General features: G+C 43.4%; 1 protein-coding gene across 1 annotated transcript in view; it reads right to left on the bottom strand.

Annotated features, from left to right (window-relative positions):
- Positions 1-17,842, bottom strand: part of TGFBI (transforming growth factor beta induced) — a 47,642-nt gene that overhangs the window by 17,102 nt on the left and 12,698 nt on the right. The window contains exons 3-9 of the mRNA XM_075900435.1: positions 11,168-11,232; positions 9,492-9,649; positions 8,295-8,459; positions 5,913-6,059; positions 4,765-4,906; positions 1,196-1,408; positions 199-336 (exon numbers count right to left, since the gene is read on the bottom strand). Coding sequence (XP_075756550.1) covers positions 199-336; positions 1,196-1,408; positions 4,765-4,906; positions 5,913-6,059; positions 8,295-8,459; positions 9,492-9,649; positions 11,168-11,232 — 1,028 coding nt within the window. The remainder of the gene's footprint in view (positions 1-198; positions 337-1,195; positions 1,409-4,764; positions 4,907-5,912; positions 6,060-8,294; positions 8,460-9,491; positions 9,650-11,167; positions 11,233-17,842) is intronic.

Here is a 17,842-nt window from a genome sequence, read left to right as displayed (position 1 = left end):
CTGTTTTGCGTCTGTTTCAAAAACAGTCCATGCACCCAGCTTAAGTGAGAGAGGTGATATGTGTTTGTTCATGCAGAAACCTCAATGAAGGAAACAGTGATTAACAATAGCAAAAATCTGATACAGAACTCTGGTTCCTCCCAGAAGCAAGATTGTGACCAGAACCAATGGAACACACAGAAGATTTCCAAAGTTTACCTTTGAACACGGTGTTTATTGGGGCAAGAAGCGTCACACGCTCACTTCCAGTGAGATGAGAGCTGAGATCCGCTTGTTTAAAAAGGTCAACAGATATCGAAACATCGGATTCTTTACCTAACTCAAACAAAGTTTTAGCTAAGGAAAAAACAAAAAACATATGTTAAAATATACAAAATGTTTTAATAATTTGTGTCAGCATGAGCACCATTTATTCGTCATTAGAAACATATTCTAATGAAAAATGCATATTGCTAGAAAGCAAATGGATACAAAACTACCACTCATTAGCGCTACTGATTTCCAGAGTATGTCGACTGGGATTTCCAAAGACACTGGAAAAAAATTATGTTTGTTCCCTCTGGGGCATATTGCATTGACCACAGTCAGAAGCCAGGACATTGACCTAGATGGACTGTTGGTCTGACCTAGTATAGACATTCTTAAGTCCAAGAAAGTTAGACACTGAATTTCAAAGAAAGTTGAATGTTTCAACTGTCTCAGGCACCTCTAGAAATCCCCACCTTGTTTTTTTGACTGACGAGAATACCTACCTTCTCTTTGCCCTCTGTTCGGTTATTTCCAACGAATCCTTCAGTAAAGAACTTTAGTGCTTGAAATTAAAACACCCCATTTAACTGTAGTGATACATCATTCTATTGAAAAAAGCATATGTCCAAAGTAGGGTTGGAGAGGAAGAGCATAAGGAGACTACCTTTGAAAAGGTCCATGTTGACCTCCCTAAAGGATAATGAAAAACTGTGTATTTGTGCATGTAAATTCAGGTAACTCAGAAGCCAATTATCCCATGACATACACAGTTACCTAATTTGTATGCAGAAATACAGGCTTAGTGTTGAAGACATGTGTGTCTGCATGGGGATGCTTGTTACATTCCCCGGTGAAAATTCCATCATAAAATATATTAAAACCCGACAACATGTTAAAAACCACTCAAAACAAAACAACCCCACAATATACCGATGAGTGGTTTTACCTGAGTCTGGAATCAGCAGCTCATTAACAAAGTGCACTACACCATTGGTCGCTAAGACATCCTTGTTCACAATGATAGGTCTTCCATTCAGGGTGAGGTCATCACCAATGCAGCCAACTTCCAACGTGGTACCGTCCAGAGTCTCCATGGACAAGCCAGCAATAATGGCCTCAGAACACATGGCTGATTTCAATATGTGATGGTTTAGTAGGTCTGGGCGAAAGAAAACACACATGATACATAGACTTTGGAAAGCCATTTTAGCAATTATTATGCATAGTGCCTACAAGTCCTAGTCAAGGACCAGAACCAGTAAACTGAGTGCTTGTGGGCCACTCTGGAGATTCAAATGCTACCCACCTGATTAGCAGAGTAGCCAGAGCCTGCACAATGTTTCTATTGGTGATGCACATTTGCACATGGCTTGGTGCACTCAACAAAATGTATTCCGTACATGGATGGAAAAATTAGGGGGAAACATTGGCCAAAATCCTATACAAAAAGGCTGTCCCAAAAGAGCTTGCAGTGACAGGTAAGATTTTACAGTCTATGGGCCACAAAACCTGCCCAAAAAGGAGTAACTGACAGTACTCTAGACTTTTTATATAGAATACAATCCAGTTCTTGCTACATTAGTGAAGATTTAAATTGAATTCTCTCTCCATTCATGTAAACAGGCAGACATTGCCATCTGTTAGGAGCAGAACCTTCACTGTGCAAGATGTGGATGACTATAATAGGAATGCAAGTGACTAGTTGACTACTTGCTAAGCCTAGGCTTATTGGGTAGTCGAGTCACTACTCTGCTAGTCGCTCCCCCCCCCCCCCCCCGCCACCTCTGTATCAGAGGCAGCAAAGTGGAGGGGAACAGGAGCCATTGTTGGGAGGAGCTGGTTTAAAAGCTGCGCCTCTTCTTTTTAAATGTAGTAAGAGTCCCCAGACAACTGACCCCTGGACAGCCCAGTCCCAGACCGCTGCAGCTCTGCTTTTTAAATGTACAGGCAGTCCCCGGGTTACGTACAAGATAGGGACTGTAGGTTTGTTCTTAAGTTGAATCTGTATGTAAGTTGGAACTGGCGTCCAGATTCAGCCGCTGCTGAAACTGACTGCCAGTTCTGACTTACATACAGATTCAACTTAAGAACCCCAAGCATCCCCAAGTCAGCTGCTGCTGAAACTGATCAGCGCTGATTCCAGGAAGCCTGGGGCAGAGCAACTCTGCCTCGGGCTTCCTGTAGTCAGCGCTGGTCAGTTTCAGCAGCGGCTGACTTGGGGACGCCTGGGACAGAGCAGCTGGGGTGCTGCTGGGTTGCTCCAGTAGCACCGCTCCTCGGCGCTACTGGACCAACCCAGCAGCACCCCAGCTGCTCTGCCCCAGGCGTCCTGATTCAGCCTCTGCTGAAACTGACCAGCAGCGGCTGAATCAGGACCTGGGGCAGAGCAGCTGGGGTGCTGCCGGGTTGGTCCAGTAGTGCCCAGAGCGGCGCTGCAGGACCAATTGGCAGCGCCCCAGCTGCTCTGCCCCAGGGTCCAAAACAAAAGCCTGGTCTGCTGGGGGGGGGGCACACTAGCCGCGCCCCCCCCCCCCCCAGCAGACCAGGGACACCGGGAGCAGAGCCGCAGCGGCAGCGGGGTGCCGCGCCTCTGAGGCTTTGCTCTGGCAAAGTCTCAGAGGCGCGGGACCCCCCCGCGGCTGCGGCTTGAGTCCCGGTGCCTGTGGTCTGCTGGGGACAGTCCCCAGCAGACCACAGGCACCGGACTCAAGCGGCAGCAGCGGCAGTTCCGCGCGCTTCTGAGGCTTTGCTGTGGCAAAGCCTCAGAAGCGTGGGAACCCGCCCGGTGCTCCTGGTCTGCTGGAGACGGTCTCCAGCAGACCAGGGGCACCCGAGCAGCTTACGAACGGGGCTTTCTCCCCCGGAGCTCACAGGTAGCAATCCGCTACCTCGACCTCCGGGGTGAGAAAGCCCCGTTCGTAAGTGCGGATCCGACATAAGTCGAATCCGCGTAAGTCGGGGACTGCCTATAGTAAGATTTAAAATGCTAGGCTCTTACTACATTTAAAAAGCAGAGCTGCAGCGGTTCCGGAGCCAACACAAGTCGGGACTGCTTAGTTCTGACTCACGCTGCCCTTGGAGCTATCCTCTTCATCGACTAGTTGATTAGGCAATGGAAATTCCATTGGCTACTCGATTAGCTTGCTAACCACAATTTAACATCCCTAACCTATACTAAATTCAGGAGAAACCATCCTCATTTTGAGGCCACCTAACTCGCAGCTGCCGAGGAAGCAGTTAAATGGAATGGAGGCTCCACTCTTGTCCAAGGTATGGGTCTAACAACTGTTCAGAGCTATATCAATGGAAAACCTGGGAGGAGCTACATTGGCTTCCGCAAGTGTCTCCAGATTCATCATGTCAAAGTTGAGGGTAGGATTTGGCCTGAGATATTTAACTTCTCTAGTAAAAATTGATAATCATCTACTGGCAATAGATAAAGGCTGGAGACCAGTCCCTGACTAATTCCCCGTTGTGCTATCCCAGTAATTCAAAGGGATGCATCCAAGAATTCCCCTCAAGTAGGCTCACTGCTACTCCCTCTCAATCTTAGATGAGATTGGAGTGAGTGACATGCATCCCCAGGCTGCACAACAGCTCCTAGGGGGCCACTACCAGCAGCTCAGAACCAGTTCTAACTTTTACCTGGACTGAATCAGCCACCAGCTAGAAGGAGCACAAAGGTGGTTTAGCCCACATCCCACACAGAGCAACGATTGGCTGGATCCAAGGATTTGAGTCCACGTGGCTATTTATATGGACTGGTAGCTGTTGAACTGATCACATGAGCAAGGCTGCTTGGCCCAGAATTTTACTATATCATTAAACTGCCTGGATGTTTCTAACAAGAGAAATTCTATTTCCTGTCTACACTGTAGCCCAACGAGTGCACTTGTTCGGATCTGAAGACAGTAATTCTTTGTGGCCCATACCCTGCCCCATCCCACCTGGGTGCAGAAGGTCTTCTACACAGCCAAAGAGCTGTAGTTCCACTATGGCATGTGAGCACTGGCAGATGGCAGGGCATTTACACCTGCTGAATGCCATAAAGCAGGGTTCTCGGGACAGTCACACACACTCGCTCTGAAGCAGTAAGGTAAAGCTGGAGGACGGGCTGCTTCGTGTGACTTCAGATCCTTTCCCCACTCAAGCAGAGATAGCTGAAGGGTCTGGAGTCATATTCTCTTATCTCCTGGGAAATCCCAGCCTCAACTGCTCAGTGAACCAGCTGTGTGCTTTGGGGAGTGCATTGCTTCCTCTCTTCCCTCCCCTTCCTGCCTCCCTGGAGTTCTCCTGTGCCTACTTAACACACGCAGTGTGGTGCAGCATGGGGTCATTAACACAGCTCCTTGTGTTTTGTCCTAAAGATAAGGCTGCGCCATCTCACATTAAAAAACAAAACAAAGAATGCCAAGTGGATTATTCCAGTCCATGTCAGAGAGAATTAAGGGTTAATTCTCTTATCAGAAAAAATACTTTTCTATCTTTCAACACAGTTGGTAAATGGTCATTTACCTTTGAGAGCTTCTGGGTCCCCAAGGATCCTGTTCAGTGTTTCTTGTGGGATCTTCTCAAAGGCTTCATTGGTTGGAGCCAAAAGTGTGTACTGACCATCATTTTCTAACAAAGTATTAAGACCGGAAGCAGCCACAGCAGCCTTTAAAGGAATGGGAGGAGAGAGCTAGAACACACTCAAGAACAAAGAAGGAAAACTCATGTGTTTTCACCTAGACAAAGGCTATGGACCAGACTTTTAAAAGCATTTGGTGCCTGCTTGCATTTGTAGGTGCCAAAATACCTTTAACAAAGCTAGCCCCACATACTTAGCAATATCTTACCCTTCAGGCAGGCAATGTTTGGAACACATCAGTCTGGAGAGAAACTTCCTAACCAGTGGTTTAGGGCTTTCTCCAATACCCAATGAAGTCAATGGAAAGGATCCCAGTGACTTCAAACAGCACTGGCTCAACTCCTTAAGCTGATTAATTAGGAAGTGTCTGTGATTAAAAGTTAAAATTAATCTAAAAGATGTGCATTCACAATTAATACTTTAGTTTGGCATGTTATCTTGGTCAGAGTTTCTGAACAGTAACTTCTAATGCCAGGACTTCCACAAGAAAATAAGAGTGAGGCCTGGAAACATTTAAAAAAAAATGTACCTCTATAACTGTCATTAAGAGGTGTGATTTGATACTGTCACAGTTACACCAGAAAAAGCCTCAGTGTAGCTAGTTATACCAATGTACGATGCTTTATACTGGAATAGCTTAGACCAGGTCTACATTCGGAGGCAATGTCAAACTAAGGTACACAATTCCAGCTACATGAATAGCATAGCAGGAGTCGACATATCTTACTTTGAGTTAGTTTGCATCCCCACTGCAGGGGGTTGATGGGAGCACAATCAGCTGTTGATTGAGCGGGTCTTTAGTAGACCCACTAAATCAACCCTTTGGATATTGAGTTCTGTAGCACCAATTTCCCGGTAAGTGTAGACAAGGCCTTATTCTGATTTGGAATAAGCATAAAGCAGTAAAACTTTAAAGTGCAGACAAGTCCTTGGTGACATCTAGCCCACTGATATTCAATGGGAGTTGGACACCTTTGAAAATCATGAATGATAGCATCAACTATCCCATGGTGAAGCCCTGAGATGAACTTACCCGAAGAGTTTCAAGACTCTCCTCAATCTCAATGACTTGCTGAATAGTGTTTGTTGTGGTGGCGATGACTTTATCTATCAGATGGACCACTCCATTGGTTGCATGATGGTCTGCTTTCAAAAGTCTGGCGCAGTTCACGGTCACGATCTGCAGGGGAGATAATCCAGAGAGGATAGAGTTCAACTTATTAAAAAAGAACCTAACAATCCACAAACTGCATTAGTACCAAGAAAAGCTAAAAAAAATGGGTGTAATCCTTTGTTTCAAAGAGAATGCCATGGTAATAATTATCAGGAGGCAACCATGTCTTTCTGGGAAACTGCTCTAAGGGGCTATATTACAAACCATTCCTCTATCGGGTAACTCTACTGTTTGCCATCTCTGAGGCTCACCAGCATGCAGCTTGTTTAACATGTCCCACTATGCAGGAAATAAAAACAAATTACTAGCCAAGCTAAAATTGCACAGAAACTACAAGATCCTTCCTCACTCGAGTGAATATTCCAGTGACTGCAGTTTTCCTGTAAACAAGAATTACTCAGGTGAGTAAGGATTGCAGGATGAAGGCCTATATCTAGAAAGATCTCATTCAATTATATTCTGAAGATGTGGTTACCCTTTTTAACTGCTTTTGGATACCTTTAATTACCACTAATTCATATGTGCTAGGTTAGATTCATTATGTAGCTAACTGCCTTTTAGTTTCATACTTAATACTATAATGACTCTGAAATCATGCTTTTCAATCCATGCTCCTGGAATTCAGCTCTGTAACCAGAAGTTCAAAACCATATTTGACATAATTATACTGCAGCAAATCCACTCTCACTGTAGCATGAAGTATAAGCAAATACACTTGGGTAAGCATGCTGATGTTTACATAACATTACTACAGCATCATCTATGGAACTAACCGTGTATAAAAATTCAAGACAAGCTCCTTGTGCACCTACATACTGAACCAGGTGTAGGTTGCACTCTCTGGTCTGGCATGATTTTAGTTAGTTGGATAGACACTTATCGTGGGTGTGACTAAGTTTTCTGCAGTCCCATAAAGTTTGTTTACAGCCACCAGTCCTGACTCTCAGTGTTCTGTGTTATTATTTAGCTCTAATTTATCCCAAATGTCTTCTAAGAGCCCAGTGGTAGTGTTGGCAATGCTGCTAAACAATATTGACTTCCTGTGGTTTGGCAAATTGTCTGGTTTGGCACCGGACAGATCCTGAGGGTGCTGCACTAGAGAAGTTCTACCGGTATTATATATATTATTACCCCCATCTACTTATTTATATTTCTTATGTATATCCAAGCATCTCTATTAATCGTGGGCAACTTGTGGCTCATGCACTCCCTGTCTGTCCCCCCTCCCCTAAGCACCTTTCACACAATGGAGCCCCACACTTCCTAGTCCTCCCCCTTCCTCCCAGCACTTTCGGAGCATCACGTATCTGCTGATTCATGCTCCATCCCCACTCCTCCCTCTTCCTCCCAGAGCTTGAACATTGTGAATCAGCTGTTTGCGGCTGTTCAAGCTCTGGACGGAGGTGGAGGAGCAGGGATGCAGCATGAATCAGCACATACACGATGTTCCGAAAGTGCTGGGAGGGTGGAGGAGGAGGAGGACGTGAGGGGCTCCAGTGCCCCTAGTGAGCAAGAGGCACATGGGCAGAAAGAGAGGGGTTTGCAAACCACAGATGGAGCCCAAGAGAGCCACAGGTAGCTCACCCAAGGGTGGCCTATGACTATAGGCTGACTCGGCAGTCGCCTAGGGCGCCGCCTTCAACGGCTCCCGATGATGATGTCACAGGGCGCCCGATGATGACGTCACTCCATTGACGGACACGCAGGCAGGGGTGCCGATCATGTGTTCTGCCTGGGGCGCCAGCTACTGTAGCCTGCCTCGGGCTGCTCCTGAGCTTGCCACTAGCAATCATGCAGCCCACAGAGAGGAAGGAGGGCCAATCCTGCAGCCCCCCGCCCCTTCCCCGCACTCATCTTGGTTGCCCATTGCTGATCTATATTCTGCTCTGAATCAGCTCCTTCATGCACTCCACCTTACTGCACTAAACTGAGCTCCAAGAGAAAAGAGAATCAAGCAGAGTCTACTACATGTTGTGACCTGTATGCTCACTTAATTTGGGGCTCAATCCTATGACATGCAGAGGGCCTTCAATTCTCATTGAGGTCAATGGGTATTGATTATCTTCCTGAATCAGACCCTCTTCCTCAGAGTTTTTGGGTCTATTTATCATTAATGTTTTACAAAAATAGTACACTATAAAAATACTGGGGTAACTTGGCATAGCACCAGGGATTTGCTTCAATTTATTCCATTTGTGGATCTGGCCCCCACTGTTATAATAGCGCAAGTAATTCACTTACTCCATTAGGATAGTGGTGGATCTGAAGATCAATATTCTGGTACATTGAAGGAAGAGACATTCCATGTTTCAGCTCATCTGTTAGCACCCGTCTGTTCACCATATGGTAACGAAGAGCATTTAGCAGTTCAATATTAACATTGCTGACCAAAGAATCCAACATTTCCTGAAAATAAGCAGAAATCAAAATATTGCCTGAAAATTACTTTGTGTCCTTACATTTAGTGGAAATCGAATTCTGTCCATAGCAGCACCCCTGTCTTTAAACACAGGGATCTTCCAACATGGATCCTTACTCCTAAATGGACTTCTGCAGAATGCCACACAAGTGTGAAGTTCCCTGGAAACACGTTTCACTAATCTGTTAATCAAAATTTTGTTGAGGAAAAATAGATCTAATATTATTTAAAAACTAAGTTGTGCAAACCAAAGGGACACATTTGTTTTGTACTTTACAGCCGTAACTTTCCAGTATACTTAGCCATATCTTTGTATGTCTCTAGCCATAACCTTTCATTTATGATCATCACTTGTATTGTGGTAGTGCTTAGAAGGGGCATCCTGGAGGTGGGGTGAGTCCAGCATGGCTTAGTGGCTAGGGCATTGCCCTGGGGAGTGGGTGGTGGGTTCTAGTCAGCCCTGTTTCCCCCTGGGAGCAGATAGGCAAACAAGGTTGGTGCTCCAATGTGCTACATAACAAAAAGATGGTCATGGCCCAATATCTATTTATTTACTGTTAAAAATATACACTTTTGGAGTAGTGTCAGCAGACCAGCCAACGAGTCTGAATTCTTTCTCTCTGGTCAGGGCGGCTTGCACACTTGTGCGACATGTGGTGAATGCTTTTCCATTCAATGTGTCATTGAACTATACAACTCACTGTCACATGAAGCTGAAGTCAAAAACTCAAAACGAGAGATTGGACATTTATATGCTTCACGAGAATATCGAGAGTTATCTTAATTAAAAAGCCACAAAAAACCCACGAGAGGGATAGCAACACTCATGCTTCAGAACTTAAGACAATCTTTAACTTGCTGCTGGACTAGATGGACCTAGCTCGGCTCAAACAAGGCAATTCCTATGCGGAAAGCTTACGTTGCCTATCAGGACTGTATCTATCATGCAGACAGAGGACTCTGCTACAAATCTAGACCATTTGGGGAGAGGAAGAGAAGGAAAATGGATTGAATCTTACAGCAGGTAAAGCTTTCCAGGCCTCATTGTTTGGGGCAAAGATGGTAAAACTTCCAGGTCCTTCGATTTCTGGTCTCAGGTTCGAGCTGTCGGAATAAAGTTGTGTGGTGGAGGCTCCAACAATCCCCAGCGTTTCATAGATGTTTGAAAGCGGCAATGCTGAAAGAGGAAAATATCAAATTTGACCACAGTCGTTCTAGCAGGCAGCCACCCCATCTCGCTGCACACCGCTGAATTAAGGACAGAGCTGCTGGCAAAAATATATCTGGAAATGCAACATGTCAGTGAAATTAGACATTAGGAGAACTATTTGATATAGGTCTGTGCGCTCCCCTCTATTTCCCATGCTTTATTGCACCTGCCCCAAAACTTTGCAGTCCGAAAATGGAGACAGAATCTGATCTTGATTACAGCAGCATAAATCCAGAAATGGCAACCTTACATGGAGGCCCTTTGGATTTATATAAATGAAAAACTACAGTCAAAACCTGGCCCAGATAACTGGGGTTACAAACTCAAGAACCAAAAGCAGTGGAACAGTTTCACTTGGTCAGTCATCAGACCCGATGTTGCACATTTTTCCCTGGTGGTTCATATTTAGGGATGTGGGCTTGAATTTGGCAGCTTAGATCTTGTACATTTTCTTTTTAGGAGATGTAAATGTACCTCCCTGCAACTGCCCGATTCCCCTTGGGACGCAGTGTATCTCCCTGGAGAGTGATGGTGTTACTTTCCCTCAGAGCTGCCCTGATCTCCACTTGGACTCCCTAATATCCTCCCCTCACTCCCATAGAAGTGGCCTATGGGAGATACTGAATTAATGCGTAATAGGGTTGTTAACATGTGTTTATTTTTGTAAACTGCTGCTGAAATTTTCATTGGTTACATGTTTACACGCATCGGGGGCAGGCTCCTGCCTCCCCCCCCCCCCATGATGTTTTCCCTCTCCCCCATGGTGCCTCTGCTACGCTCCTGCCTCTGTGGGAGGCAGGTGGTTCGGGAGTGGGGGTCTCATGTGTACCGGCTCCTGGCTCACCCCTTCCCCTGTGCTGCTTCCTCGGATACAGCAGGGACATCATGCCCATAAGAATGATTCAAAAGAGATGGCAAAGCAAAAACCATTTCTTTTTTACTATAACTGCAGGGTTCCCTGCCTCTTTTTTCAAAGTTACTGAAGTATACCAAATCCTTTGCTAAATGCATAATCATCAAATCAATAAGCATGCTCTGGAAGACCTGTGTGCTACTAAAGATAGTTTTATATTACATTTCCAATAAAGTTATATTTCCCATTGCAATGCGTATTTTTAACAGACTATACTTAGAATAATTGTGTTCAATAGTTTGAAGTGGCTAGAACATTTCTCACAACTTTGCATGTTACTTCTGACAAAGTGGGCTCTAGCCCACGAAAGCTTATGCCCAAATAAATGTGTTCATCATTAAGGTGCTGGTTGTTTTTGCCCACACAGATTAACATGCCTACCCCACCGAAATGTTGCAGTACTGTAGCTAATGCGTGCCATAACTTTGTGCTCCGCTTGGTGGGTTTACCCATTCATGGAGGTGAGTGCCCAAAATCCCACACAATCCTAAGGATCAAATTCATTTTTCACAACTGTCCATGCTCAAGTTGTAGAATTCTAAAGCATCTATAGAAACAGAACACATTTTTACCAGCTGGGCAGCCTTTTTCTCCAGGTACCTTTTCATATCCAGGGCAGCACTCATAGCTGATCACTCTGTAAGAGAGGGAAAAGACAAAGCAGATAATAGCAAACAGTTTTTCAATCCATGCTGCTTCTATTCAGGCAGCCCAAGATCATCATGGAAGAACAACTGCTGTTGTAACCTTCGGCTACATTTCCAATGTATGCTGTGCTGAGGATCTAAAGCAGATCCTTCCTGGTGAAATAACTAGCTGTACTTTGGGCACAACTACCCTTAAAATACTGCATTAAGGCAAATATATTGATGCGGTGAGGATGTAGTGCTTACGTGAAGTTGCTCCTGCTCTGATGGGAGAGGTGATACCTATAACGACAGGAGACACCCTCCTGCCAACGCAATGCTGTCTATACTGGCGATTAGATCAGTATAACTACATGGCTCAGAGATGTGGATCTCTGATGTAAATCTACAGTAGACCAATGTTCCTTCTAACCTTTTCCATCCATGTGCAGAATAATTTTATGTGAACTAAGGCATGTGCAAATGTGCACTATCAGTAGAAACAAAATATTTAGCTCTGCTGGGTGCTCTGCTAATCATCTGGGTGGCACTGGAATCTCTCCTGAGTGGCTGCACAGGCTCACAGGAAACACTGGTGTAGTCTCAAGCTTCAGTCTTTGTAATATCCCAGCATAAAACAAACAATATTTCCCTTGATGGTTTGTTCACTACATATCCAAACAGGGGGCTACAAAACAATCTTAGAATGCTAGCTGAGAGAGTAGAAATGGTAACTGATTCACAACGACCATCGCAGCAGGATTAAGATTTTTATTTTATAAAGCAGCCTGGAACTTGGCCTGCTAAACCCAGGGTTGTGAGTTCAATCCTTGCAGAGGCCATTTAGGGATTTGGGGCAAAAATTTGTCAGGGATGGTACTTGGTCCTGTTGTGAAGGCAGGGGACTAGACTTGATGACCTTTCAAGGTCCCTTCCAGTTCTAGGAGATAAGCAATCTTCATTAATTTATAACTCAAATATCACTATCTTTTTTTTTTTGGTAGCTACACTGATTCATTTAAAAAAATTGAAGTGTGTTGGATGTAAGTTATATTTCTGATGCATGCAGGGACCTACAATGAAAAAGAATTATGAGCCATAGTGGACAAGGATGTAAAATCCTGGTTAATTAGTTAACCAGTTAAACCTCAGGTTTTATTATTTAATGAACCCCAAAATCTTTACAACAATGACGCTATGGCAACAAAAAACATACAGGATTCAAGCAACATTACTTCCTCACAGGAGGTGAGGCCATACCTTCAAGAACCAAAATAATTGTTCAGATTGCATGTTGCTCTTCTAAAGTCCACAGCTCAATTCTATTTTCTTCTATGGCAGAAAAGGTATAAGTTGACTGAAACTGTACATTAAGGGTATGTCTAGACTACAAGCCTCTTTCAAAAGAATCTTTCAAAAAAGCTTTTGAAAGAGACGTCTAGACTGCAACCACTTCTTTCGAAAAAAACGAGCCGCTGGATTCTCTCTTTCAAAAAAGCCCTGTTTGTATTCAAGAATGCCTTTTTTCAAAAGAGCACTTTCAAAAAAAGGCATTCTTCCTCGTAAAATGAGGTTTACCACGGTCGAAAAAACTGCCACGTTCTTTCAATTTACTTTCGAAAGAACACAGCAGCAGTCTAGACGCAGGGGAAGTTTTTTCGAAAAAAGACCACTTTTTTCGAAAAAATCCTGTAGTCTAGACACACCCTAATAGTATGACATGTTTGAGGCAGAGGAAAACTTATTCAATGTTACTAGTGTTCATTACTTTCTTTGGAGTTACAATGGCTTGGAGTTACAATGTGATTTAAACAATATCTGGAGAACTCAGCAACAGTCCCTTGTGCCTATTTGGTAAGGAATGATGCAGTAAGAGCCAGTTTACTTTACCACATTAAAACAAGCTATTTTGGTATCTCGTGGGCTTGTGTACCACATTTAATCACAGTTTGAGTAACACACTGCAATTCTATTAGAGTTTACTTTAAAAAAATCCAGTGGTCAGCCCAACTCTTTCCTTTAGAAAAGCCATTAGCTCATTTACAGCAAGCTGTAACAGAGCTTTCAGTTTCAGCCAAAGCTTTGGAACGTTATTAATTAGCAGGGCCGATTTGTTCACTGACGGCAGTTATTTACAATGAGTGGGAAGGAGAGTCTGCAATATTTTATTCACACTGACAACAGGCGCCAGAAAAAAAAAATCACTGGAAGTGGCAAACTTAAATCCATAGCCCGTGCGTAAATTACTGCAATATGTGAACCAGTCATCGGTAACATTTAATGAAGTTCCAAGGATTTATAGCAGAGACTAAACCACTGATTGATTACAGAACTGTCAATTTCAATTCATCACCAAATACTTATTCTCTGCCTGGTCTGTTATATAACGAAACAGCCCCAGCAATAAGCCAGATCCTCACCTCACTGGGGTCAAGCAAGTAACATTGATTTACAGAGATTTACATAATTAGGACACTGCCATTTGTTTACCGTTCAATAAATAAGTAAAGACAGATGCCATGTTTTCAGATCTGTCCCCTAAAGAAAATGTGTGTCCATATCAACAGGAGGGGTGGGGGAAATGCAAACAGAATCTTACAAATTTGTTTTTTCTCAGAGGTTTGTTTTACTTTATCTTCTCTGCTGTTAGACGCGGACAAAACAATGTGATCTTAGTGTCGCCATAGTGGAGAAAAGCAAGCATCCCTCTTACAAAACACTCTTCCCCCACTCCTGCATTTCAAAGTACAATTGGACTGGAGGTAAGACTGACATTGCAACCCCAAGAGCTGAGTTTCAGAGAGCCGGGTTACAAAATAAAGGAAAATCCAGAGCCTTCATCATTTGAACACTGTTTAAAAACAAACGAACAGTGAAAATGCCTTGAATTTAAAATAGAATTATTCCTCTGCGTTATTAAGCATCAGTAAGTGAAACAAATACCTGCACTTCTGTGACAGCAGCAAATAAATTCTGTGTCATTGTTTCCTAACCACATTACAAAGCAAATCCAGACTGACTGTCTAGACATTATATATTCCACGTGGGAAAGCATTTGCCTAAAGCAATCACTTCCTTGGGCTATTTGGGATCCTAACACCCTGCAGTTCCACTTCTCAGTTACCCTATTTTCCATGTTCATTAGTAACACACACTTTTGTCTCCCCTTGTCCTGCCCCCATAACTCTACCTAATTTCCATTTCTCTTTTTCCACCAAAGAAACTAACTCAAGTCTAGACAGTTCCTCAGCGCAGAACTGTAATCGAAGGCAGGGAGCTGATGAAACAGAAATCATCCCCAGGCTCAGCATCAGTATTCTTGAGCTCTGATGTACATCATTAAAAGGTTTATTTACAGATTGATTACAGATTAATGAGCTATAGCCAACAGAGCAGGAAGCTGCTGATACACATCACAGAAAATGGTCTAAACGCTTTCAAGGAAAACACTGAAGGAGGCTGCCCCCAGCAAGCCAAAGGCTGCTGAGGGTGGTATAGTTAGAACATAAGAACGGCCGTACTGGGTCAGACCAAAGGTCCTTCTAGCCCTTTATCCTGTCTGCTGACAGTGGCCAGCACCAGGTGCCCCAGAGAGGGTGGACCGAAGACCATGATCAAGCGATTTGTCTCCTGCCATCCCTCTCCAGCCTCTGACAGACAGTTGTATCGGCAGATAAAAACTGGAACCTCTTACTCACAAATGAGCACGCCATTGGGGCCCTCAGTCAAAGATACTAACTGGAATGAGGTAATGGCTCTAGCGGTGACTCCCACAGTACCACTTTCTGCCTCTGCCAAGAGTGAATCCTATAGTGCCGGTGGCCTTGCAGCTATTGGAAGGCATCACTTACCAGATGAATGTGCCTGGAGAAGCCACTGTGTGCACCAAATATGCCCATTGTCCTCTCACCTTGCTATCTATTTCCTAATTGCTTTCCCACACTACCCCATTTTCAGTTTTAAAAAACTGCATATCCCTCATCTCTCTCCCGTTGTGTCTCATCACCTGCTGCCATCCTTTCCTGCCTCTGGCCAATGTAATGGTCAGCTCTTCCAGGTAAGGGCCATCCCTCTTCTTTCACTTCTGAGAGGGACCATACTGAATTTTTAAATTGCTGACATCACAACATCCCTGGGGAGGCCAAATCAGGACTGTAGAAGAGTTCTAGCCATCAGCAGCCAATCAGAGGGCACCAAATATTATTACTGGCCAATGGAACGGATGACAGCCTAGAACACACTATCAATCCCAACCATCAGGGTCAGAGTTCTGATCTTCAGTTGAAGAGTGGCCAGCTCCATATCAGCTGGAAAAGTAAAAAATGCTGTACATCCCTCTTCTCCAACCTGGAATTTGTGTGGCTGTAGCTATTTAGGTCTTTCTATGGTGCTCAGACCTGTGCCACAATACATTCTAAGATACTTCAGTCAGTACAGAAGGTGGGTTGTTAAGTATTAACACTGTAGGCTGTAGCCCTTCTTCTCCAGAACCTCCCCTATATTCCTATTAGCTTCTGGGACAAGCCAAGTTGTTGATTTTCATCTATAAAAGCCCCAAAAGGTTTACATCCTGACTATCTGAAGGAGGCCTCATGGGGAGGTTAGCTGGGGTAGATTATCCCTGTAAGCAGGTGAGATCAGCTAATGTGCCCTTGCTCTAAGGATCTTGGTGCCACAAGCAAGGAAAGTATTAAGTAGCTCTGGCTGTGAAATTGGCTCTTGCAGTCCATCAGAGCCAGATTCTATGTTTCAGAGCATGAAATCAGGCTGACTGCTTTTAACTTATGAAGACTGATGCTGCGGCGATCGATCTTCTGGCATTTGATTTAGCGGGTCTAATAAAGACTCACTAAATCAAATGCTGAGGGCACCCCAGTGAATGCCAGAACTCCTACTCCTCACAAGGAATAAAGGAAGTCAATGGGAGGATAACAACACTAAAGCTTGGTTTAAGGTACATCGACTCCAGCTACATTTTTTACATAGTTGGAAATGTGTACCATAAATCAACCTTCAGCTGTAGTGTAGACCTAGCCTTACTCTTTAAGGTGCCACAGAACTCCTCATTGTTTTTGTAGATATAGACTAACATGACTACCTCACTAAAACAGTACTTCATTGGCTATCCTTGTCTACATTTACCCAGACATCAGTACTCCACAGACTGATCTTCCAGGGTTTGATTTACCAGGTCTAGTAAAGGCAGACTAAATCAAATGCTAATGGTGCCATCAATGACTCTGGTACTCCACTGGGTTGTGAGGAGTAAGGAAAACTGATTGGATGGCTGCAGTGGGGCCATCTCACAAATTTGATTTAAGGTCCACTGACTCTAGCTATGCAGTTCTCACAGCTGGAGTTGCATATCTGAAGTCAACTTTATCCTCCAGTGTAGACTTGGCCTTTAAGAGTGAAAAAGAAGTGCTCCTCCTAATCTATAGAACAGTTGTTGGTAGCTGTACTGTTAATGTCTAGGCAGATGAAACTGCAGAAAGATAAGTGTAACATAAGAGTTTTTAAAGATATCTCTAGCAAATGGAAGGTTCCAAAAGAGAACCAAATTCTGCCCTCTGTTAAATCCATGTACCCCCAATTTAAGGCAACGTGTACTTTTTAGGCAAAATTTTGCCCATAATAAACATAATCCAGTATGAGTCTGTATGAGTGTTAATAAACAGTGTAAGCATTCAGTTAGGTTTTGTTCTTATACGGCTATATATTACATAGTTTACAACAAAAATCATGAAATATACTTCGCAATTTACAGAACAAGCCAGTGGTATGCTATTTGACAGCACTTGAGTTTGCCAAATACAGTGCATGTTTATGATGTCTGATCATTGGTTACAGATCATTACATCTCAGCAAGGCTGGTGCCAACTATGCGGGTTAAATAAGCAATCCCGTCAGAATGCCCTCATACAAAGAGCGTTTGTCATACGTTCTGTAATGCCTTGTGACCACAATTTCCTGCCCTCCCAGTCAACTAGTTTTAAGTAAAATCTTTGTAGTTCTAAAATCTGATTTAATTTTCAAAAGACTATGCTGTAAAATCCAATATGCAGTAAAACTTGCACTGAGCTTTCTCCATATTTTATTAGCCATTGTTTCCTGCTGTTGTGTTGTTAGAGTCCAAAATTAAAATTTAAGTGCATTTTTCAAAGCAATAAAAATAAGCACAAGCATACATTACCAAATAAAGTTCCATTTATAATAATTTCCTGTAATTAACCCCACATGTTTTGTTTTATAAACAGAATCAGAGACTTGTTCTTTTCCTGAGCTGGAGAAATCACATCAGACAAATGAATAATGTTAATTCAGCTCAGGAACACAGGAAAGTGTGAAGGGGCAGCTTTATAAGACCAGTAATTTTTGAAGGCTACCTTTTTGTTCTTGACTAAACTTCTTACTGTTCTGTTATGCTCAGGATTCCAAAAGCATAAGGATCCAATAGTGCTGCCATTGGATTTCGGAAAATATAAATACAGATAGATAAATAAAATATCCCTTTGCCTTAGTAGTAACTATGTAACTGAAAGTAGAAAATTGTATAATTACTAAAGCAAAGATCTTGCTCATTATGTCAAAACAATATCAAACATCTTGCTCACTGTTTTA

The sequence above is a fragment of the Pelodiscus sinensis genome, chromosome 17 (genome assembly GCF_049634645.1).
Source record: "Pelodiscus sinensis isolate JC-2024 chromosome 17, ASM4963464v1, whole genome shotgun sequence".
NCBI lineage: Eukaryota > Metazoa > Chordata > Testudines > Trionychidae > Pelodiscus > Pelodiscus sinensis.
Note: the sequence above shows the minus strand (reverse complement) of the source record. Positions and strands in the feature narration are given on the sequence as shown.